Source organism: Hyla sarda, chromosome 3 (genome assembly GCF_029499605.1).
Source record: "Hyla sarda isolate aHylSar1 chromosome 3, aHylSar1.hap1, whole genome shotgun sequence".
Lineage (NCBI taxonomy): Eukaryota > Metazoa > Chordata > Amphibia > Anura > Hylidae > Hyla > Hyla sarda.
Window position 1 is genome coordinate 173,945,680 of NC_079191.1, and position 23,809 is coordinate 173,969,488.

Consider the following 23,809-nt stretch of genomic DNA (forward strand, 5'->3'; position numbering starts at 1 on the left):
TATTTCCATACTCAGAAGAGATGGGGTTACAAATTTTGGGGGGCATTTTCTCCTATTACCTCTAAACTGCATTTTAGTGAAAAAAACCTTTCATTTACACATCCAAATTTAACGAAAAGTCGTCAAACACCTGTGGGGTATTAAGGCTCACTGTACCCCTTCTTACGTGCCTTGAGGGGTGTAGATTCCAAAATAGTAGGCCATGTGTTTTTGTTTTTATTTTTTTGCTGTTATGGAACCATAGGAACTTAAAAAAATGTTACATGCCCCTTACAAACCATCTAAGCAAAACCCACTCTCCAAAATTCCATTGTCGCTCGTTCGCTTCTGAGCCCTCTACTGCACCCACAGAGCCCTTTTCGTTCACATATGAGGTATTTCCTTACTTGGGAGGAATTGGGTTACACATTTTGGGGGGGCATTTTCTCCTTTTACCCCTTGTAAAAATTCCAAAACTGGGTCTACAAGAACATGTTAGTGTAAAAAATGAAGATTTTGAATTTTCTATTTTTCTGCTATTCCTGTGAAACACCTAAAGGGTTAACAAACATTCTGAATGTCATTTTGAATACTTTGAGGGGGTTTTATAATGGGGCCCCTCAACTCCACTTCAAAACTGAACTGGTCCCTGAAAAATTCCGATTTTTAAATATTGTGAAAAATTGGAAAATTACTGCTGAACTTTGAAGCCCTCTGTCTTCCAAAAGTAAAAATATGTTAACTTTATGATGCAAATATAAAGTAGACATATTGTATATGTGAATCAATATATAATTTATTTGGAATGTCTATTTTCTTCTCAAGCAGAGAGCGTCAAAGTTAGAAAAATGCTAAATTTTCTAATTTTTCATGAAATTTTTTAATTTTTCACCAAGAAATGATGCAAGTATCAACGAAAATGTACCACTTACATTTGCGGAATCAAATTCATAAGTAAAAGCATCCCAGAGTTATTAATGCTTAAAGTGACAGTGGTCAGATGTGCAAAAAATGCTCTGGTCCTTAAAGGGGTACTGCGGTGAAAAACTTTTTTTTTTTTTTTTTTTTTTAATCAACTGGCTCCAGAAAGTTAAACAGATTTGTAAATTAAAGTTGAACAGATTTGCCCTGAAGAAGCTCGTTGCGAAACTGCATTGGGGTGGCGGTCTGCATTGGTAAGGGTGTCTTTGTGTACACGGGCAGGGTGTCTCATCTGACCTCTCCTTGGGCTTGGGCCATAGCATATGGTGTGATGTGTGCTGCCTGTACTGGCGGTTCATCACCTAATACATGCTGAGGCCACATTCTTAGTGGTTTGGTGATGAGACACTATGCTCCCTGTACTTGCCTAATTTTCTGTGACCCCTATTGTTTGAGTATAATGTTTAATATTATTGTACTCCATATATGTTTATTATGGGTGATTTTGCTGTTATTTACATATAGTTATTCCTATACCCATATACTTGTGGAGCGTCCTAGTTAGATGTTTTCACTAGAAATACTCACCTTACTTGGCCAATGAGACGCCAGCATTTGTCTGTTTGTACCTGTTCCATTTTAACTGTGATTTTATGTAAAATATGCACTTTAATAAAGGTTGTACACCATATTTTGAACTAACTTGGTCTCAGTGATTTATATGATTGGTTTTGTAGATTTGTAAATTAGTGCTATTAAAAAATCTTAATCCTTCCAGTACTTATTACCTGCTGAATAGAGATGAGCGAACTTACAGTAAATTCGATTCGTCACGAACTTCTCGGCTCGGCAGTTGATGGCTTATCCTGCGTAAATTAGTTCAGCCTTCAGGTGCTCCGGTGGGCTGGAAAAGGTGGATACATTCCTAGGAAAGAGTCTCCTAGGACTGCATACATGATAGCTGAACTAATTGATGCAGGAAAAGTCATCCGCGGGATCGCGGGTGTCCACCATTACCGGCGGGTCCCTGGCTGTGATCAACAGCCGGGACCTGCCGCGCATGATCCGGGCATCACTTCGATGCCCGGGGTTATGCTTAGGACGTAAATGTACGTCCTGGTGCGTTAAGTACCACGTCACCAGGACGTACATTTACGTCCTTCGTCGTTAAGAGGCTAAAAGCTTTGCTGGCAAGTTAGTAACTATTTAAATGGTAATATGGCAATTACTGATTATTGCATAGCAAGTTTATATATGTCTTTCTTTAGTACACCTATTGGAGATTCAGAGAATCCTTAAGCTGAAGGGCACTACCAAGCGTGTTTACCAAACGGCACTTCTTATCGTGTGATATTTTCCTGACTGTATCTGTCTGTAATTCCTAATAAAGCTTTACCTGTTTTCCAGATGGTGCTGTTTGCTGGGAAACTGAACACCATTGCAGCAATTGTGACAATTTTTTTCTTGCTGGTGTACACTGCTGTGGGCCTTGCCTGTCTGGCACTGGAATGGGCATCTGCACCAAATTTCAGGTATGATGAAAACCATTGTCATTTTTATCAAACCCATTTCTTTATAACTGCTACAAAAAAGCTGTTTGCTTTGTATTCTTTCATTGAAACATTTGTGATCAGCAGGAGGTTAAAATCCCAAATTTATTGTGCCTTGCTGTGTACAGCAAAATGTATTCTTTCAGTCATTAGTCTCATTCAGAGGCTATCTCTGTCTTTACCGATTTAAAAAAGGCTCACTAAGGCTAAAATCACTTACGCAGTTTTATGGCAGCCAAACACAGAAGTGGAAACAAAACAGAGGAGATGTCTTTCCTCTACACTTACCTTTCCGTATGGATCCACTTCTGACCAGCCTAAAAAACAATAAAAGGTGCCACAAAAACTGCATTAGTGTTTGCCACAATGCCTTAAAAAATGAAACAAAAAAAAAAATAATTGAAATAGAAAACTGCATTTAATTTTTTATGTAGTTTATTTATTTATTTATTTTTAGCTAATACTAGGAGTGGATCCAAAATGAAATATAATAAAAAGGATTTACGCTTCTTGTTCTTGCTGTATCCATTTTTGACAGTGTGCAGTGGCGTAAAAAAAAATGCTATATGTGAATACACCGCTTACATAGAAAAACTGTGCAGCAGAATCACTCACATTTTACCGTAAATTGTGATGGTTTTGAAATGCTATATTGGCCCCTTAGCATTTACATGTAAAACACGCTTTTAAGAAGGCAGATCTGTGGCGCTATTGTTATTGAGAGTTGTAGTATGTATCATAGTCTTTCATAATCAACAGTAAATATACAGTTCATATTTTTCATGTGTTTATGTTGTAACAGCAGCAGAGCTCTAGTTACTGCATTAAAATGTTAAAAACACAGATTTTATCTGATGTTGCAGAGTCCATTTTTTTTTACATTTTTTATTTTTTTTAACGTTCATCCAGACACAACCATAGCACCATGCTATAAATCTAATAAAAGATCTGAATGTCTGGTAAGAAATAATTCTCCCTTCTCTGTCTCTCCCTGCTTAGCTCTGGCACTGACTCCCAACTCTGAGTGTGCAATTTCTTTTCTTCTTTTGCATTTGCCCTTCAAACAACATCCACATATACCGTATATGCTCCTCCCTTGACAGCGAGCTCTGAAATTGATACTTACACTAAATTTATGAAACTTTTCCCAACTTGCCTCTGATTTCCCTGGCTGTCTGCCAGCCATGCCTTTCTTTCCATTAGTGATAATTAACTAACAAGATAGGGAGAAAACGGTACTCGCTGGGCAGCTGTAGTGAGGAGACGGAGACACCGCATGCACACTGTGTACTACACTATCAGGTGGGCTTTTCCCAGTAAACATGTAACAGGTTAATACGTAAATTCATGGAACCGTCTAGTTAGAATCAATTCCAAAATATAGAGAGATGCTTCTGCAGGGGAAGGCACTGTTTATAAGAATGTTTATGCTGTATAATGCTCTATGGATGAGATACCAGAACAGCTGTCAGAGAATCAGACATGTAAAAATTGCCAAAACTGCAATATAATCCATGAGATGATGCAAGCAATCATATTTTAACATACTTTATAGTACAAACTTTGATCATATTTACTGCACTATTATTGTTGCAAAATTTACAACCCCTGGTACCGCTGCATGCGTAAATGTCGGAACTATTGAAATATAAGGTTAGTTAAACCGCACGGTCGATGGCGTACCCGTAAATAAATACCAAATTCCAAAATTGTGCATTTTTGTTCACTTCATATACCATAAAAATATTAATAAAAAGCAATTGAAAGTCCCATCAAAACAAAAATGGTATTGATAAAAACTGCAGACCATGGTGCAAAAAATGAGCCCTCATATAGCCCCGTATGCAGAAAATTAAAAAAGTTATAGGGGTCAGACGATGACAATTTTAAACATACACATTTTGGTGCATGTAGTTATAATTTTTTTAACCCCTTAAGGACCACAGGTTTTAACGTTTTTGCACTTTCGTTTGTTCCTCCTCACCTTTTAAAAATCATAACTCTTTCCATTTTCCCCCTACAAATCTATATGATGGCTGATATTTTGCGCCACATCAGTCAATTTACCCCCAAAAAATCATTGTGCGACGAAATTGAAGAAAAAGCGCCATTTTGTAACTTTTGGGGGCTTCTGTTTCTACGCAGTACATTTTTCAGTAAAAATGACACCTTATCTTTATTCTGTAGGTCCATACGATTAAAATGATACCCTACTTATATAGGTTTGATTTTGTCGTACTTCTGGAAAAAATCATAACTACACGCAGGAAAATGTATACGTTTAAAATTGTCATCTTCTGACCCTTATAACTTTTTTTAGTTTACCACGTATGAGGCGGTATGGGGGCTAATTTTTTGTGCCATTATCTGAAGTTTTTAGCGGTACCATTTTTTTATTGATCGGACTTTTTGATCGCTTTTTATTAATTTTTTCATGATATGAAAAGTGACCAAAAATATGTTATTTTGGAGTTTGGAATTTTTATCGTGTACTCCATTGACCATGCGGTTTAATTAATTATATATTTTTATAGTTCGGATATTTATGCATGCGGTGATACCACATATGTTTATATTTATTTTTATTTACATGTTTTTTTTTAAATGGGAAAAGGGGGGTGATTGCGACTTTTATTAGGGAAAGGGTTTAATGACATTTATTAACTTTTTTTTACACTTTTCTTTGCAGTGTTATAGCTCCCATAGGGGGCTATAATACTGCAAACACTAATCTTTTACACTGTTCACTGCAAAGCCATAGTTTTGCATTGATCAGTGTTATCGGCGGTCGATTGCTCAAGCCTGCATCTCAGGCTTGGAGCAATCAATCGCCGAAGGGAATGCGCCGGAGGAAGGTAAGAGGACCTCCGCTCGCATCATAGCTGATCGGGACACCACATTTTCACTGCGGCACCGCGATCGCTGCCGTGTGCTATTAGCCCCGGGTCCCGGCTTCAGATACATGCCGGGACCGACCCAATATGACACGGGGTCACCGCTTGACCCCGCGAGGACGTAAAATATGTCCTTGGTCGTTAAGGGGTTAAAGTAATGAAATAGCCTACATAAATTGGGTATCCTTGTAACCGTATGGACCTACAGAATAAAGATAAGGTGTAATTTTTACCGAAAAGGGCACTGCGTAAAAACGGAACATGTAAAAAAAGAAAATGGCAGCAGCACACTTGGTCAACAAAATGGAGGCTCTTAGCGTACTTTTTGATCAAAACGTGTCCCCCCATCCACCTCCACGTGGTGGGTGGGGGGGACACGTTTTGATCAAAAAGTGCGCTAAGTGCCTCCATTTTGTTGACCAAGTGTGCTACTGCCATTTTCTTTTTTTACATGTTTTTGTACTTGCCACAGCAGCGTGCACCCGTGTATTGGGTATAGGTGCTGGCTACATTTTTGTTTTTTTGTTTTTGCTGTGCAATTTAGGGGGATGTAGCCGTGCATCCCCTCCCCTATTTCACAGGAGGTGGTTTGGATTGATAGTGGATCCAACATGTCACCCAGTCAGAGGCTGCATGCCCAGCAGAGGTGAGTGAGTGTTAGGGTCCCATCCGATATGAGGCCACCTCTGCGTAGTGGATGGGGGGGGCACATTTTGATCAAAAAGTGCGCTAATAGCCTCCATTTTGTTGACCAAGTGTGCTGCTGCCATTTTCTTTTTTTACATGTTTTGTACTTGCCACAGCAGCGTGCACCCGTGTATTGGGTATAGGTACTGGCTACATTTTTTTTTGTTTTTGCTGTAGAAACGGAAGCCCTAAAAAGTAGCAAAATGGCGTTTTGTTTTTTTCATTTCACCCCACAAACATTTTTCATTTTGTTTTGCCGCAGATTATGTTATAAAATAAGTAATGTCATTATAAAGTACAATTGGTGATGCAAAAAACAAGCCCTTATATGGGTCTGTAGGTGCAAAATTGAACGTGTTATGATTTTTAGAAGGTAAGGAGGAAAAAACGAAAGTGCAAAAACGAAAATTGTTTTGAGTCCATTAAGGTGAAAATGGGGATTAAGCTGCAGAGTTTGTCCTGCCTCCCCAGACACCGCAAACTGCAGGTGCTGGGCGAGGAAGCTTTCTTCATATGGGGCATTGTCAGGCCCAAGGCCTGATTATAGAATCATACATTTGTATTATAATTGTATTTGTGTATAATGTATAATCTAAGGCATGGGTGAGGGTTCATTCGGATTGTGTATTTGTTATTGTGTTTTCCAGTTTTATTGGGGCGTCTATCTGTGTTATACCTCCTTTGAAGTCAGGCGCTCTGGTCATCATAAAACAAACTAAGATAAGGGACCAGGAAAGACCCCCCCAGGCAGTCCCCCCCTCCCCCTACCCCACCTTGTGGGAGATGAATTCCCTTTTCCCTTCTAAAATGCCACTATAAAACTGAGATGCTGGATAAACCTTTGTTCAAGCCTGTGGCAAAAGCTGACAAGACATCCTAAGATACAGCTGGACTCTCACTCCCAAGGACTGCTATACCATTATGCTGTAAGGACTTTCTTTTTGTTTTCTGAACTTGTCTTGCCGAACTCTTTTATATATTTTTGTACCTCTATGTCATTTGTTTATTTTATACGTAGCACTGTGATACCTTTTTTCAGATTAAATGTTTAATTAATAAGCTCAGGTCTTTGATCTTTAGATATAGGAGCTCACCTTTCTGAAGCACGTTTATCAAAGGGTTAATTTGGTGACTTGCTGGGACTAGTAGTGGATACCCAGAGGCCTAGTGACTTTAACCCTTGAACCATCACACTCTCTTTAGCGTTTTGGCTGGACCAATAGGGTGTGATCGTGACAAATATTGGCAGCATCAGGATATATTTAGAGATTTTTAGTGCTTGCTGGATTTTATCTCTAAGGAAATCTTAGCACTAAAAGACATTGCATACATATTCTTGTGTGTAAATTCCAAAGACAGAGCTCAGTGCTGGTTTAAAAGACATACAAAAAGAGTGCAAGACAGTTCTGCGCTCCCCCATCTCCTGTTTTACCTCCTCTGTCTCATCTCCGAAATATGGAGGCATATCGCAAGCAGTCCAAGTCTGCACTGAAGCTAATGTGCCAAGAAAAGGATATCCCTATTGCGGGAAAGAGCAAGGAACAACTTATTGCTGATCTTGTGGAGTTTGATGCCCATGCAGCAGAGCTGAGTGACATGAGACAAAGTTCTACAGCTGGAGCTGCCATCCATGGCCTGATATCTCCTGGGGAATGCAATAACATTACTCCTTATGAGGAGAGTACTCGACATGAGGCCTTGGACTCTTATATGCGGACTGCCTTACAACACCTTGGAAATGTGGATGCTAATATGAAGCTCCAACTGCTTCTCCAGTACCAAACTGCAGAGAGAGAGAGAGGCACAAGCCGCAGAGAGAGAGAGAGGCACAAGCCACAGAGAGAGAGGCGGCAGAAAGAGAGGCCCAGCGGAGGCATGAGTTGGAGGTTCTGAGGCTGAGATGGGATGCTTTATCTGCAGTGATGTTCAGGATCAAAGAGACCACAAACCTTGCTTGGAACATTTCCCCATGTTGGAGAAAGAGGGTGATCTGGATGTGTTCCTGAGGGGATTTGAAAAGGTTTGCCGGCAGTTCAATCTACCTAACGAACCGTGGGGACAATATCTAACCCCACGGTTGCAAGGGAAATCTCTGGATGTGTTTTCTTCTCTTCCCTCTGAAAGTGACCAGGACTATGAGGCAATAAAATCTGCCATGCAAAAAAGTTTTAATCTGACTCCAGAGGCTTATCGGAAAAGATTTCAGACTTTGCAACAAAGCACCACAGAAAGCTGCACTAAACATGCAGATCAGCTAAGGACTGCATTCAGGCAATGGACTGGGGGCCTATATGTCGCTACTTATGAGGCCCTGGAGGATCAGTCCTGGATCAGTTTCTCCAAAAACAGAGCTTAGAAGCCAGAGAGTGGATTTTGGACTGCAAGCCCAAGACAGCAGTGAAAGAGGCAGAACTAGGAGAGGACTTTGCCAATAACCGGGTGTCAGCAGCAAAGCGAGGATCTGCACTAGCTGGAGCAAGTACCTGGAGGGGAGCTACACAACCACAAAGCACCACCAGGCCAACTGGGAAATTCTTGCCATCTTCACCAAAAGCAACAGGAGCCACATTGGGTCAGGGGGACACCCGCCGATGTTACAGATGCAATAGGATTGGGCACCTGAGTGCCACGTGCCCCAACAAGAAGAATTCTCCACCAGCAGCTGGAGGACACACAGCTGTTCTTCTGGTGTCTGGAGCGGTGGAGAAAAGAGGGGATAACCTACAGAGTGTAACTGTGGATGACCTGGTGACAGTGGGTTTACGAGATTCTGGAGCCTCATTTATCTTGGTGCGGCCTAAAGTGGTGGATACAGAGGACATCATTCCAGGAAGGACCAGGACTTTAAAAGTAATTGGAGGTGTGCGACCTGCTGTGCCCATGGCCTGTACCTGGCGTACCTGGATTGGGGTACAGGCAAAGGTTTGCCGGAGGTGGGGGTCTCTGAGGACATCCCTGTTAATGTTCTGCTGGGGAATGATTTGAGTTGGATTCTCTGTCATTATGTTCCAGAGGACACTACCTGCACACGAGATGGGCTAGGAGAGTTCATTCTGAGATACTGTGCGAGACTTTGGGAGACACTGTGAAATGTGATAACTGGGAGGGAGTGAGGGGGATTGATAAATGTTTACCTGTGACTGAACCAGTGATGTTTTCCAAAAGTGAAATGGGGTGTATTGTAAAATGTGATGACAATGAATTACTAATGCTGAAACCTAGGGGAGATGGGCTAGGGAGAGGGTTTGGTTTGCCCCTGGTGACATGTAAGGATGAGGGACCAGCAGTGAGACATATGTTCCAATTCTGTGAGCCTGAGAGGAGGAGGAGGAGGGAAGGAGTGATGGGCCTGTGTATGATGCCTTTAACATTGTTATGTCTGGGATTGAGGGGGAGGAAGGTAAACCCCAGGGAGGCATACCAAAGGTGGTAACACATCAGCAGCGTACCAGGGCTGCAACTGTAACAAGAATGGAGGATGGTGATGCAAGGGGCAAGCTGTATGACTTGCAAGCCAAAGCAGAGGAAGGTGGAGATGCTAGTTCACCTGAGGGAAATGTGCTCACTGATACTACAAGATGGGGGGGAGGGCAATGAGCATTTCCGGGAAGCTCTGCGCAGTGACCCTTCCCTTGAAGGGCTGAGACAATGTGCTGAACAGCCAGGTGCTAACACAGATGAGCATCAGGTATATTGGGAAAACAATATCTTGTACTGGGAGTCCCTTTCCAAAGGCATGTTATGGCCCCAGGAGAGAGACAAGCAGTTAGTAGTTACTAGGCAGTACAGAAAGGAGCTGCTAAGGTTAGCCCATGAGACCCCCTGGCAGGACATTTAGGAGTGGCCAAGACAAAGTCCCGGTTGGCACACAATTTCTACTGGCCAGGTATGGGTACTGCTGTTGCAAATTACTGTAGGTCCTGTTGTGTCTGCCAGAGGGTGGGTAAGTCTGGGGATGTTACTCATGTTCCCCTATTGCCCCTACCATTCATATCTGTATCTTTTTAACAAGTGGCAGTGGATATTGTGGGGCCTCTAGCTATACCCAGCAGCACAGGGACACAATTTATTCTTACTGTGGTGGATTATGCAACCAGGTACCCTGAAGCTGTTGCCTTATCCTCCGTGCAGGCAGATAAGGTGGCAGATGCACTGATCAGTATATTCTGCATTGTGTGGTTCCCCAGAGAAATGCTCACTGATCAGGCCACACAGTTCATGTCCAATCGTCATGCAAAGTCTCTGTAGAAGGTGAATGTACAGCACTTGGTAGCAAGCTCATACCACCCCCAAACAAATGGTCTCTGCGAGAGGTTCAATGGGACCTTGAAACAAATGCTGAAAACCTATGTAGAATCAGAGGGCAGAGACTGGGAAAAGTATTTACCCCATCTGTTATTCACTTACAGGGAGGTACCCCAAGAGTCTACAGGTTTCTCGCCCTTTGAATTATTGTATGGTCACAAAGTGCGGGGACCCCTAGATTTAGTTAGGGAGGAATGGGAAGGGAGGCTACATACCCCTGAGACTTCTAGGGTGGAGTATGTTCTGAGATTCAGAGACAGGATGCAGGCATTACTGATAAAAAAAAATTACGGATAAAAAATTCTGAGCTTCTAGGCGCTGATCCGACAGATTCAAAGATGATAAGGACACATGGTTAATGTCCTAAAATCAGGTTTTATTTTCACTACAGCAACGCGTTTCTGGTCCGTAACGGACCCTTCGTCAGGGTATATGCATGTACAAAGACAACAGAGATGACTTTAACCCCTTTAACCCGTAAATGTACGGCGCTGCTAAGAAGTACTTAGCGCACAGCGCCGTACATTTACGGTGCAGCTTTCCAGGATCACCGCGTCTCCGGATGCGGTGATCGGAATGGGATGACTGCTGATATCTATCAGCAGCCATCCCGGCATATCGCCCAGGGGGTCCTGAGACCTCCCCATGTTGGCGATCGTGGCAAATCAAAAGTCAATTCAGACCAGCGATTTGCGCTATTCCAGGCCAAAACGGGTCTCTGGTTACCCGGAAAAAAAGCATTAATGGGGCTGTCCAAGACAGCTCCATTCACTCTTACCCAGCAGGAGTGAGGTGGCACGGGTGCCGCCTCACGATCACGTGATTGATCGGTCGGAACAGAGGGATCCACTGGATAATTCTGTTCTACACATTCAGTTTTACACATTTTTGGTAGATTGATATATGCTGGGCTTTGGCAGGCAAATTAAGGATTATTGATGCCAATGTCTGGAAACTTCTACTGTCCAGATGATAATGTAGGAGTAACCACTTCCTATGTACTTAATTTGAAAATATATCATTTAAGTCATCCCAAAGACTGAGTGGTATTCCTATTTGTAATCCTGTGTAGTGTGTTGTATCTACTGTCAGCTTCACTGTTCATTTGTACCAAACTAAAAATACATGATATAGGATGGTTGAGGGAGATATCGGAGTACGTGGCTGAAATCTGAGATCATATAGAAAGGTATGCTTTTAGAGGCAGCTAAAAAATGTATAAAATCTGTCATATTAGATGAGATTAATGTATTGTGTGCAGGGTTCTAGTGAATGTGATTTGTATTTAGTTCTAAGCAATTCTCTGTTAATCATTTTTAGCAGTGATTTATCCTCTCTTGCTGGTTTCCAAAGTATCTTTTCTCTTCTTAGTCATTGTAACACATCTGTTTGACTGCTGCTAAGATCACCTAGAGGTTTTGCTATTTTGGAAAAAGTTTGGACTTCAGTCATGAACAAGTTAATTCAGGGAGACCTAAAATTACAAACATTAGGCTGGGTTCACACTACGTTTTCTCCCATACGGGAGCGCATACGGCAGGAGGGAGCTAAAAGCTCGCGCTCCTGTATGTGGCCGTATGCGCTCCCGTATGTCATTCATTTCAATGAGCCGACCGGAGTGAAACGTTCGGTCCGGTCGGCTCATTTTTGCGCCGTATGCGCTTTTACAACCGGACCTAAAACTGTGGTCAACCACAGTTAGCTCCCTCCTGCCGTATGCGCTCCCGTATGGGACAAAACGTAGTGTGAACCCAGCCTCACTTATGAAACTGAGTTAAGCCATTGACATTATGTAAAGATTCCTATGGATTCCTGCTACAGCCTCAAAACAATCACATATCAATACAATTAAATACCTACTATGGACAACACCCCTGATCTAACTATCTTGCTAAATAGTTTTGGATTAAAGGACATCTGCAGCGTGATTAACACTTATCCCCTATCCACAGGATAGGGGATAAGTGTTTGATCGCGGGGAGTCCGACCGCTGGGACCCCCTGTGATCTCCTGTACGGGGCCGCGGCTGTCCCGTGCAGGGGGCGTGCCTGCCACAGCATGACGTTGCAGCCGGCACGCCTCCTCCATACATCTCTATGGGAGAGGCGGGGAGGCATCGTTCGTGCCTCCCCGTCTCCCCCATAGAACTCTATGGGGATGGGGAGGAGACGGGGTGTCACCATGAGTGCTAATGGCGGCGCCCCGTTAGGGAGATCGAGGGGGGTCCCAGCGGTCGGAACCCCCGCAATCAAACACTTATCCCCTATCTTGTAGATAGGGGATAAGTGTATATTGCTCTGCAGTTGTCCTTTAACATGTGTTATACTTGATTTTTGATCTTTTTACTGCCTGTTCGTAGCTCTTCTCTTATTTTTGCCTTGACAATAAAAATGTTAAGCTTTTCTCTTCAAAAATAAAGTTTATAAAAATACATAAAAAAAAGTATATAAAAGTATATATACCATTTAAACTTTAGTCTTCTGAAGCCTGTTATTTTAGTAAATACGGGCCTCCATTGTCAATATTCATGAAATGACATGGCAATTTAGGAGGCATCTCATCTCTCTTACTATATTTGAATAGCTGAAAGAGACTCCTGCAACTCTGCCATAATATTAAGACTAAGCAGAATTGATCAGGCTAGATATCTGGCATCTGGTTAGATACACTGTAATACATGTAATTGTATGTCATACAGATTCACAGGTCCGCCACTGTTAGAAAACTTGCTCCCATAGACTAGTTTAGATATTTGGAAAATAATTGTTTATTAACAGAAACAATATATTTCAATGAACAATAATCAAAACCAAAGGCATTAAAATTACATTTATTTTGATATTTGTTATTATGTATATTACAGAAAGGTAATTGTAATATAAAAAGGAGGTACTTTAAGATTTTGTGCCCACTTGAGAGCCATTTCCCACATTGCTATTTGTTGGTATCCAGGCATCTAGAGTTGCACATTTGTGACCAAAAAAATTAGGCGGCTGAGATTGTAGTAGAAAAAATACCTGGAAAATTTACGGTAATGGTTGCAATATTGAAAAAAGTAAGCTTATGTACTTAACATTAAGCAGAATTAATCAGGTTACACTCTGTTTACACTGCATTTGGTGTGCATATATATGGCATATGTGTCAGATGTTTAGCCTTAATACACGTAATTTGTATGGCAATTCAGCAGAGATTTTAATAGAAAAAATGCCAGAAAAGTTGAAAGTAGTGGTTGCAATATTAAAGAAGGTGAATTTCCAAGTTTTAGTAGTTATCCCATTTGTTGTTATTGGACTTAGAGGTGCACTCCACTTGCCAGCATTCGGAAGTAAATGTTCTGAACGCTGTTTTCACGCTGCTGGGGTCAGCCATGCCCCTCATGACATCACGGTCATACCCCTCAATGCAAGTCAATGGGAGGGGGCGTGACGGCCCTCACGCCCCCTCCCATTGACTTGCATTGAGGGGGTATTGTCGTGACATCACGAGGGGGCGTGGCCGACCCTCGCAGCGTGAAAACAGCGTTCGTAACAATTGCTTCTGAACGCTGGCCAGTGGAGTACCCCTTTAATGTTAGAAAAGCGAAATATAAAAATCAATCCCTCCCTCAGCAGGCTGATGTTTTTAATCCTTACTGTGAATGTAGGAAACCACTGAGCAATTGCATCAACCTTTACCTTGTGTATAAAGGCTCCTTCCTCCATAAACTGTGACATCACAAAACCATAATTCACAAACAGCTAAATAGTCAATTAATCCATAGACTGTTTGTATAATGGCATCTCTGGTTAAAAGCTATGTAGAAATATAACCTACAGCAAAATCAATAGTTTGATAGATATTCACTTTATGTAAAAACCAGCTGCCCTTTTATATGGTGGTATACAATACTGTAACGTCTTTGTTTTACTCCTGGGAATCAACAAAAGCATCTCAGATATTGATTATGGAAATGATAGTTAATGGGGACTTGCAAGGTAAATGCTAGAGACATTTTGGCTGTATCCTTCATGCAAAGTCTATTAAGTTTTTCTTTCCTTTTCTTTATTACGACACGGTAAGCAGACCAAAAAAGTGTGCATATAAAGGAATGAAGCCAGGGGTGATGGGCACTGACTGGCAAACTTTGTGCCAGGCTCCCCCACCAGGCAGCACATTGTGTCTGACTGAGCCTCATTCTCGTCTACCGCTGCGGTCCTTGACGTGTGAAATAAAAGGGATTTTAATTACCTTTCTGCAAAAACAACAATTAGAGAAAATAACAGCATTCCCTCCCGCCTCACACCTCCCGCGTCACTCACTCCACCTACAAGCCCAGCTTCTGCTTAATGTGTCTACAGCCTTTCAGAGCTAATCAGAGCCTCCACCAAATGCTAATATCCCAGTGCATTACAATGTGGATGAAAAATGGATTTCACCCTTTCACTACTAGAAAATGATTATATTACCCAAGGCTTTGTCTGAACAGTAGGTCCATTTTTAATTATTGGTCACTGTGCGGTCAGACAGAGCAATTTATTTTTTCTTATTTTATTTGGATCTTCTAAGTTATTGTCTTTATTGTTCTTAAAGGCTGAATGTGAGCTCTTTGAGACACATATTCCCATCCTGTATTTTTCTGCTGCAGGTCTCTAAGTGCTTACCGTCATGAGATGATTGCTACATAAAACCAGAAGGAAAAGTTGATAAAAGGGACTTACTGCTGAAATAATTTTCTTTTTGTCTGTGTTCCTTCCTGATCTCCCTATTATCGTTTTGCTTGTGAAGTAATCCAGCTGTTTTCTGTAGAAGGAAAGAAGAGTGTGTAACACATCCATGCTAGACATGCTTTTAAAATAATTACTTCTGACCCTTTGTGAGCTCTTTGCCCATAGATACTTACCATCCTCCTGTTTAAGCATCCTCACTCCTTCAGAACCTTCCTTTTTCCCTCAAGGCCTTACACTCAATCGAAACAACACAGCATATTCTGGAACATTTTGGCATAGTATACTCTGGCCTTTATAGTCTATGGGGTTTGGAAAAGTGAGCAAGTGCATCAGAAGTTGTAGTTTTTGGTGATTTTCATGATTTAAATGATATCCTCTGAGCAGCTGGTTACTCAATCAGCAGTTCTCTTCAATTTCAGCTCCATTACAGCACATCATTTATACAGCACATGCCCGTCTTAAGAAAGCAGACATATACAGATGTTCACCTCTCTGCCACCCCTCGTCCCCTCTCTCCACTATCTCTTTGTTGGAGGGTAAGGGTAAGCGAGAGACGAGAGAGCTGGCTTTTAAGTGGCTTGTATATTTTCCCAGCTGGATGCATTAATGATAGAGGGGGCTGCTGATTGGAATGGTAATTACCAGCTATGGACCTTGCCGGCTGCATGTTATGATTAGGAGATATTAGTGAGGAAGGTACATCGTGAAAATGAGGGGGATGTTTTCACTTGGGGGAGCGGTGTAGAGATGCTCTTTGTATTACATTTTATTTGCAGAGCCTAGCGCAGTCTAAGAGGGATTGCTACCATTAACCTTTTAGTTGCCAAATTAGTGCATCAAATGAAAACATTGAGACTTGTAAGTACCTGCACAGTAGATTGTGGTCTAAATCAAACGTTCTGCCCTTTTTCACCTAAGGTCATATCAGACCCTATAATTTTATTAATTATATAAACATTTTATCTTTAAAGGTACACTAAATATCTTAAAGAAAGTGTAAACCCTGGAGAGCACAGAGATTTGGAGATATCCGCTATTTCAAAAATGTGTTATGCCCTGTCTTAGCCCTGTCTTCTATAGTTAGTTACAGATATTTTAATTAAATTATAATATATTCCCATTTGCATTACAATGTTAACCACTTAAGGACGAAGGGCGTACAGGTATGCCCTCACGTCCTGATAGTTAATGATCGAGGGCATACCTGTATGCCCTTGGCATTTTCGTTCACCGCCAGTTACCACGCGGTAAACAGAACGGAATGCCTGCTTAAATCGTTCAACAGCAGGAATCCCGTGACAATGTCTGGGGGAGTCCTGAGACCGACCAATCATGGGATGGGTAACCAATTACGGCTCCCGCTGGGTGGTATTCTGGTGGCGTGGGGGTCCCTTACCAGGTCCAATGGGCGGCGGAAGTGGCGATGGAAGGATACAGCAGGAAGTGAGGCCTGCTTTTGCATTAGTGCAACTCCCAGCAAAGGGTTTGCTGGGAACTGTAGTTATGCAACAGCTTTAGGCACACAACTACAACTCCCAGCATGCCCTTTGACTGTCCGTGCATGCTGAGAGTTGTAGTTTTGCCACAGCTGGAGACTGTTGCATAATTACAACTCCCAGCATGCATGGACAGCCAAAGGGCATGCTTGGAGTTGATCTTTTGCAACAGCTGAAGGTTTGCACAACCCCCCTCCCCATGTTAATGTACAGGGTACATTCACACGGGAAGGTTTACAGTGAGTTTCCTGCTGGGAAAAATAAGAGCAAAACAATACATATATACACACCCTTACACAGTTACCCCCCCCCCCCCATAAAATGTAAAAACGTCTCGTAGGGCACTTTTTCCGAAACAAAGCCTCCAGCTGTTGAAAAAATAGCTGGAGGCACTCTGTTTGGGAAACACTGTCGTAGGATATTTTTTGGTGGAGGAGGCAAATGCCATGCTTGCATCAGGGTGCAAATGCAAATCCCTAATTTAGGTCTCAAATGCACATGGCGCTCTCTCACTCCGGAGCCCTGTCATATTTCAAGGCAACAGTTTAGTGCTACATATGGGGTATTTCCATATTGGGGAGAAATTGAGTTACAAATTTTGGGGGTCTTTTACTCCTTTTACCCCTTATGAAAATGAAAAGTTGGGGACTACACCACCATGTTAGTGTAAAAAAAAAAAATTACACTATCATGCTGGTGTTGCCTCACTAGAGGTAAAAGGAGAAAAAGACCCCAAAATTTGTAACACAATTTCTCCTGAGTACGGAAATATCCCTTATGTGGATGTAAAACTATCTGCGGGTGGACAATATGGCTCAGGAGTGAGAGCGCACCATGTACATTTGAGGCCTAAATTGGTCATTTGCACAGGGGTGGCTTATGGTTGCAGCGGTACTGACATAAACACATACATAAAAATAAACAAAACACCCACATGTGACCCCATTTTGAAAACTGCACCCCTCAAGGAACGGAACAAGGGGTACGAAAAGTCGTCAAGAACCTATGGGGTGTTAAGGCTCAGTGTACCCCATGTTTCAATCCTTGAGGGGCATAGTTTCCCAAATAGTTGCCAATTATTTTTTTTTTGCTGTTCTGGCACCATGGGGTTTTCCTAAATGCGACATGCCCCCGCTCCCCGCCCCCCCCCCCCCCCCAAAAAAAAAAAAACCTTTTCAGCAAAATTCTCTCTCCAAAATATGCATATTTTCCCCCCTCTCTTCTGAGCCTTGTAGTGCGCCCACAGAGCACTTTACGTCCACATATGGGGTATCGCCATACTCAGAAGAAATGGGGTTCAAAACTTTTTTTCCTATTTCCGCTTGTGAAAATGAAAAATTTTGAATAACACCAGCATTTTTGTGAAATTATTATTTTTTTTTTCATTTTCACCTCTAATTTTAACAAAAAGTCATCAAACATCTGTGAGGTGTTTAGGCTCACTTTCCCCCTTGTTACATTTTGAAGTGTAGTTCCCCAAATAATGTGCCATGTTAGGTTTTTGTTTGCTGTTCTGGCACCCTGGGGAATGAAGCCTCCAAAACAATGCTTCCAGCTGTTGTAAAAATAGCTGGAGGCACCCTGCTTGGGAAACACTGCTGTAGGATATTTTTGGAGGAGGCAAATGCCATGCATGCATCCGGGTGCAAATGCAAATCCCTAATTTAGGTCTCAAATGCACATGGCGCTCTCTCACTCCAGAGCCCTGTCATATTTCAAGGCAACAGTTTAGTGCTACATATGGGGTATTTCCATATTGGGGAGAAATTGAGTTACAAACTTTCACCTCTAATTTTAACAAAAAGTCGTCAAACATCTGTGAGGTGTTTAGGCTCACTTTCCTCCTTGTTACATTTTGAAGTGTTGTTCCCCAAATAATGTGCCATGTTGGGTCTTTGTTTGCTGTTCCTAAATGTGAAATTCCCCCCGAAAAACCATTTTGGCACAATTGGGTTACAAATTATGGGGGGCTTTTTTTCCTTTTACCTCTTGTAAAAAAAAAATTCAAAAATGGGGCTACAAGAACATGTTAGCGTAAAAAGTGGAGATTTTGAGTTTTCTTCTCCACTTTGCGGCTATTCCTGTGAAACACCTAAAGGGTTAACAGACTTTCTGAAGGTCATTTTGAATACATTCAGGGGTGCAGTTTCTATAATGGGCTCATTTACTTCAAACTGAACTGGTTCAAAAAAAATTCAGATTTAAAATTTTATATGAAAATTTGGAAAATTGCTGCTATACTTTAAAGCCCTCTAATGTCTTCAAAAAGTAAAAGATGCAAACATAAAGAAGACCTATTGTATATGTTAATCAATATATCATTTATTTGGCATGTCAATTTTCCTTACAAGCAGAGAGTTTCAAAGTTAGAAAAATGCTAAATTGATGCAAGTAAGGAATAATGAAAAAATAAAGTAAAAGAGGTAATGACAAAAATATACCACTTTTAGAATATGTGAATATGTCACGAAAAAATTATCTCGGAATTAGAATGATAAGCAAAACCATCCCAGAATTATTAATGCATAAAGTGACACAGGTCAGTTTTGCAAAAAAATGCTTTGGTCCTTAAGGTCAAACTGGGCTTGGTCCTTAAGGTGTTAACCCCTAGATACCTGTTTAGTACTCAGACCGATTGCTGGGACATCTTAATTTCAATTGGGGTTCTAAAAAAAAAAAAAAAAAAAGATTGTTTCTTTAACCTATGGGAACAATTTACTTAGCCAAACAAATCAAGCCATTTATATATTTGAAGAGGGTGTGTTAGGATTATAGGTTAATTACAACCTATTTCATAAGGTTTTTTTCAAGCTTATGAAATATGAGCTATGTAACTTTGTGTGGTCCCTGCTGCCCAACACAGTTACTATGGCCCAGATTTATCAAACTGTGTGAGAGAAAAAGTAGAGTGATTTTCCCATAACAACCAATCACAGCCCAGCTTTCACTTTACCAGAGCTTGTTAGCTGAGTTGTGATTGGTTGCTGGTCACTCTCCTTTTTTTCTCACACAGTTTGATAAATCTGGGTCTATATGTATGCAGTTAGAGTTTCTTTTTATTTGTAAATATTTCAATGTTATGTTTAAAGAGTACGTCTCATGCTCTTGTTAAAGGAAATCTTTCATCAGAATCACCCGCACTAAACCTGTTACACAGGCTTGTAGTGCGGGTGATCCTGATTTAAACGCTCCTTACCTGGTTAAAAATGGTTCAGCCGTTCTTAAGAGATCTATATTTTTAGTTTTCTGTTATTCCCTGGCTTGGGACTCAGTGGGAGGTCTTATCATCTGGGACTCGGCCACACGTCATTCTAGCTGGGCGGAGCTGCCGCCCGGCTCTTGAATATTCATGAACTTATCCTCGTGGTCTAACTCCTTTTTCTCGGTCTGGTGGGGAGGGCCGCGCATGCGCCGCGTTCCGTACACCTGGAAGCGGCGTCCTCCCCCCGGCTTCACTCAAGCTGCGGCCCCATACAATTAAGAAGATGGGCATGAGTGAAAAGCTGGGGGTGGGAGGAAGGGAGGGACGGAGGGTATTATATATAGATATATTTGTGTGGATAACTTCATGAATATTCATGAGCCGGGCGGCAGCTCTGCCCAGCTACAATGACGTGTGGCCGAGTCCAAGATGATAACACCTCCCACTGAGTCCCAAGCCAGGGAATAACAAAAAACTAAAAATATAGATATCTTAAGAACCGTGAAACCATTTTTAACCAGGTAAGGAGCGTTTTAATCAGGATCACCCGCACTACAAGCCTGTGTAACAGGTTTAGTGCGGGTGATTCTGATGACAGATTTCCTTTAAACTTTATAATCCTCCCCATTTACGGCCTCCATCATGATAAACCACCCCCTTCCTTTATTTGTATTATTTTTTAGTTTTCTACCTTGATATTGCTCTGTAATATCTGCTCAGTCTCTGTCAGTTCCACAGACTGGGAAGGGGCGTTCCCCAGCAGGTGTGACATCATCTGAAGCCATACAGGGGAAAACTTCCTCCCTCACTCAGCCACACACAGCCCAGAGCAGTTCAGATTGAGATGAGCTATGATTGGCTAAGGCTCCGCACACCCCCCTCAGCACTCTAGACTGAATTTCCTGATTTAGGACTTCTGCCAGGACAACAGGAGTCAAAAGTCTGTGCAAAAGATTGGGGAAAATGTGCTCTGGACAAGTAGGGAGACAACTAGTGGCAGCTTTTTTTTTACACAAATAAAACATAGAAAAGTACATTAGAAACAAAGTACTTTAGAAAGATTTTTTATTTACCATAAGGAGTGAAATAGCAAATCATTTTTTAATGAGAATGCCCATTTAACCTCTTAACCTGGGCCTGGTCCCGGTATATAACGTGGGGTGCCGTGCGCAATTAACCATTTAAAGTTGATAAAAGTTGATCACCGCATCTAAAATGAAAGTGAAAGCTTCCCGGCAGCTCAGACGGGCTGATCGGGACCATCGTGGTGAAATCGCAATACCCCGATCAAGTAGAACGCGAGCGGAGGTCCCCTTACCTGCCTCCGTCAAGTCCAATCAGCGATTGCTCCAAGCCTGAAATCCAGGCTTGAGCAATCGATCGCCGATAACACTGATGGTTGCCGTGTCAATGCACGGCAATGATCTGTGTAGCAGATCAGTGTGTGCAGTGTAATAGCCACTAGGGGGCTATAACGCTGTAAAAAAAAAGTGTTAAAAAAAAGTTAATAAAGATCATTTAACCCCTTCCATAATAAAAGTAAAAATCACCCCCCTTTTCCCATTTAAAAAAAAACTGTGTTAATAAAAATAAACATATGTGGTATAGCCACGTGCAGAAATGTCTGAACTATTATGGACATTTATCAACGCGTTTAGTCAGGTTTTCTTTACTATAATTGTCGCAAAATTGTCGCAACTGCGACTACACGATTTTTCGTGCGACATTTTGACTGGAAAGCGAGAAAAGCAAGTTTTCCAAAAATTAACTACGCAGTAATAATTTTAAAATGGACTACGGGTAGTCAGGTATTTATTAACTGCGACAGTCGCCACTGCGCAAAAAAAAGTCGCAACAGGGTTAAAAATTGACTAAATTTACTCCAGCTCAAACATGGAGCAGAAAAAGCTACTACCAAGTAAAAAAGGAAAAATTGCTTACGTGAAAGAAAATTATCAACAGGCTGAAACCAGTTGATAAATAAGTCACACATAAGCAAAAAAAAAGTAAGGAAAAAGTTACTAAAAAAAAGAATACATAAGCAAACATTGATAAATGTCCCTCTATAAAAATAATCCGCACGGTTAATTAATCCGCACGGCCAATGCTGTACACGCAATAAAATTCCAAAGTCCAAAATAGCATATTTTTGTTCACTTTTATATCATGAAAAAATGAATAAAAAGCTATCAAAAAGTCAGATCAATATAAAAATGGTACCTATAAAAACTTCAGACCACGGCGCAAAAATGAGTCCTCATACCGGCCCATACGTGGAAAAATAAAAAAGTTATAGGGGTCAGAAAATGACACTTTTAAACGTATACATTTTCCTTCATGTAGTTATGATTTCTTTTAGAAGTAATACAAAATTAAACCTATATACGTAGGGTATCATTTTAACCATATGGACCTACAGAATAAACATAAGATGTCATTTTTACTGAAAAATGCACTGCGTAGAAACGGAAGCCCCCAAAATTTACAAAATGGCATTTTTTCTTAAATTATGTCGCACAATGTCGCCATGGTTTTGGTAAAATGACTACTGTCACTGCAAAGTAGAATTGGTGGCTCAAAAAATAAGCTTGTAGGTGGTGGCAGCATGAAGAGAACATATAGTGGCTGTGTCACGATGCCGGCTGGCAGGTAGTGGATCCTCTGTGCCAGAGAGGGATTGGCGAGGACCGTGTTAGTGGACCGGTTCTAAGTCACTACTGGTTTTCACCAGAGCCCGCCGCAAAGCGGGATGGTCTTGCTGCGGCGGTAGTGACCAGGTCGTATCCACTAGCAACGGCTCAACCTCTCTGACTGCTGAAGATAAGCGCGGTACAAGGGAGTAGACAGAAGCAAGGTCGGACGTAGCAGAAGGTCGGGGGCAGGCGGCAAGGTTCGTAGTCAGGGTGGATAGCAGAAGTTCTGGTACACAAGCTTTGGACACACAAAACGCTTTCACTAGGCACAAGGGCAACAAGATCCGGCAAGGGAGTGCAAGGGAGGAGACCAGATATAGCCAGGGAGCAGGTGGGAGCCAATTAAGCTAATTGGGCCAGGCACCAATCATTGGTGCACTGGCCCTTTAAGCCTCAGGGAGCTGGCGCGCGCGCGCCCTAGAGAGCGGAGCCGCGCGCGCCAGCACATGACAGCAGGAGACGGGAACGGGTAAGTGACCTGGGATGCGATTCGCGAGCGGGCGCGTCCCGCTGTGCGAATCGCATCCCCGACGGCCATTACAGTGCAGCGCTCCCGGTCAGCGGGACCGACCGGGGCGCTGCGGAGAGAGAGGCGCCGAACGCGCTCCGGGGAGGAGCGGGGACCCGGAGCGCTAGGCGTAACAGTACCCCCCCCCTTAGGTCTCCCCTTCTCTTTGTCCGGTAACTGCCTCCCCTGGGATGAGGACACCGGGAAAGGATGGAGGGATTCCTCAACGGCAGGCAGAACAGCAGGAGTGGGAATGGGGAGGGAGGGCAGAGGGCGAGGCCTGGCACGGGGCAGTGTGACACCAGGACGAGGGCCATGAGGAGGCACCGAGGCTTGCCTGACTGGACTGGGAGGGGGGGAGAGGCACTTCTTAAGGCAGGCAGAGTCCATAACGACCTTAGGGAGACCGGATACAGGAGGAACCACAGGGTCACGGCAGGGAGTACTGGGAACCGGTTTAAGGCAGTCCTTGGAACAAGAGGGACCCCAACTCTTGATCTCCCCAGTGGACCAATCCAGGGTTGGGGAATGGTGTTGAAGCCAGGGTAGTCCAAGGAGAATTTCGGAAGTGCAATTGGGAAGGACCAAAAATTCAATTTTCTCGTGATGAGGTCCGATGCACATTAGGAGGGGCTCCGTGCGGTAACGCACGGTGCAATCCAACCTGGCTCCGTTGACCGCGGAAATGTGGAGTGGCTTGACAAGACGGGTCACCGGAATGCGGAATTTATTCACCAAGGACTCCCGAATAAAATTCCCAGAGGCACCAGAGTCCAGGCAGGCCACGGCTGAGAGGGAAGAGCTGACTGAAGTAGAAATCCGTACAGGCACCGTGAGACGTGGAGAAGCCGACTTAGCATCAAGA

The 23,809-nt window shown here is 42.5% G+C and overlaps 1 protein-coding gene across 6 annotated transcripts in view; it reads left to right on the plus strand.

The window, feature by feature from the left end:
* Nucleotides 1-23,809, plus strand: part of LOC130361886 (solute carrier family 12 member 9-like) — a 338,026-nt gene that overhangs the window by 273,235 nt on the left and 40,982 nt on the right. For all 6 annotated transcript variants that reach the window (XM_056565518.1, XM_056565522.1, XM_056565523.1 and 3 more), the window contains exon 9: nt 2,308-2,432. In XM_056565518.1, the coding sequence (XP_056421493.1) occupies nt 2,308-2,432 (125 nt within the window). The remainder of the gene's footprint in view (nt 1-2,307; nt 2,433-23,809) is intronic.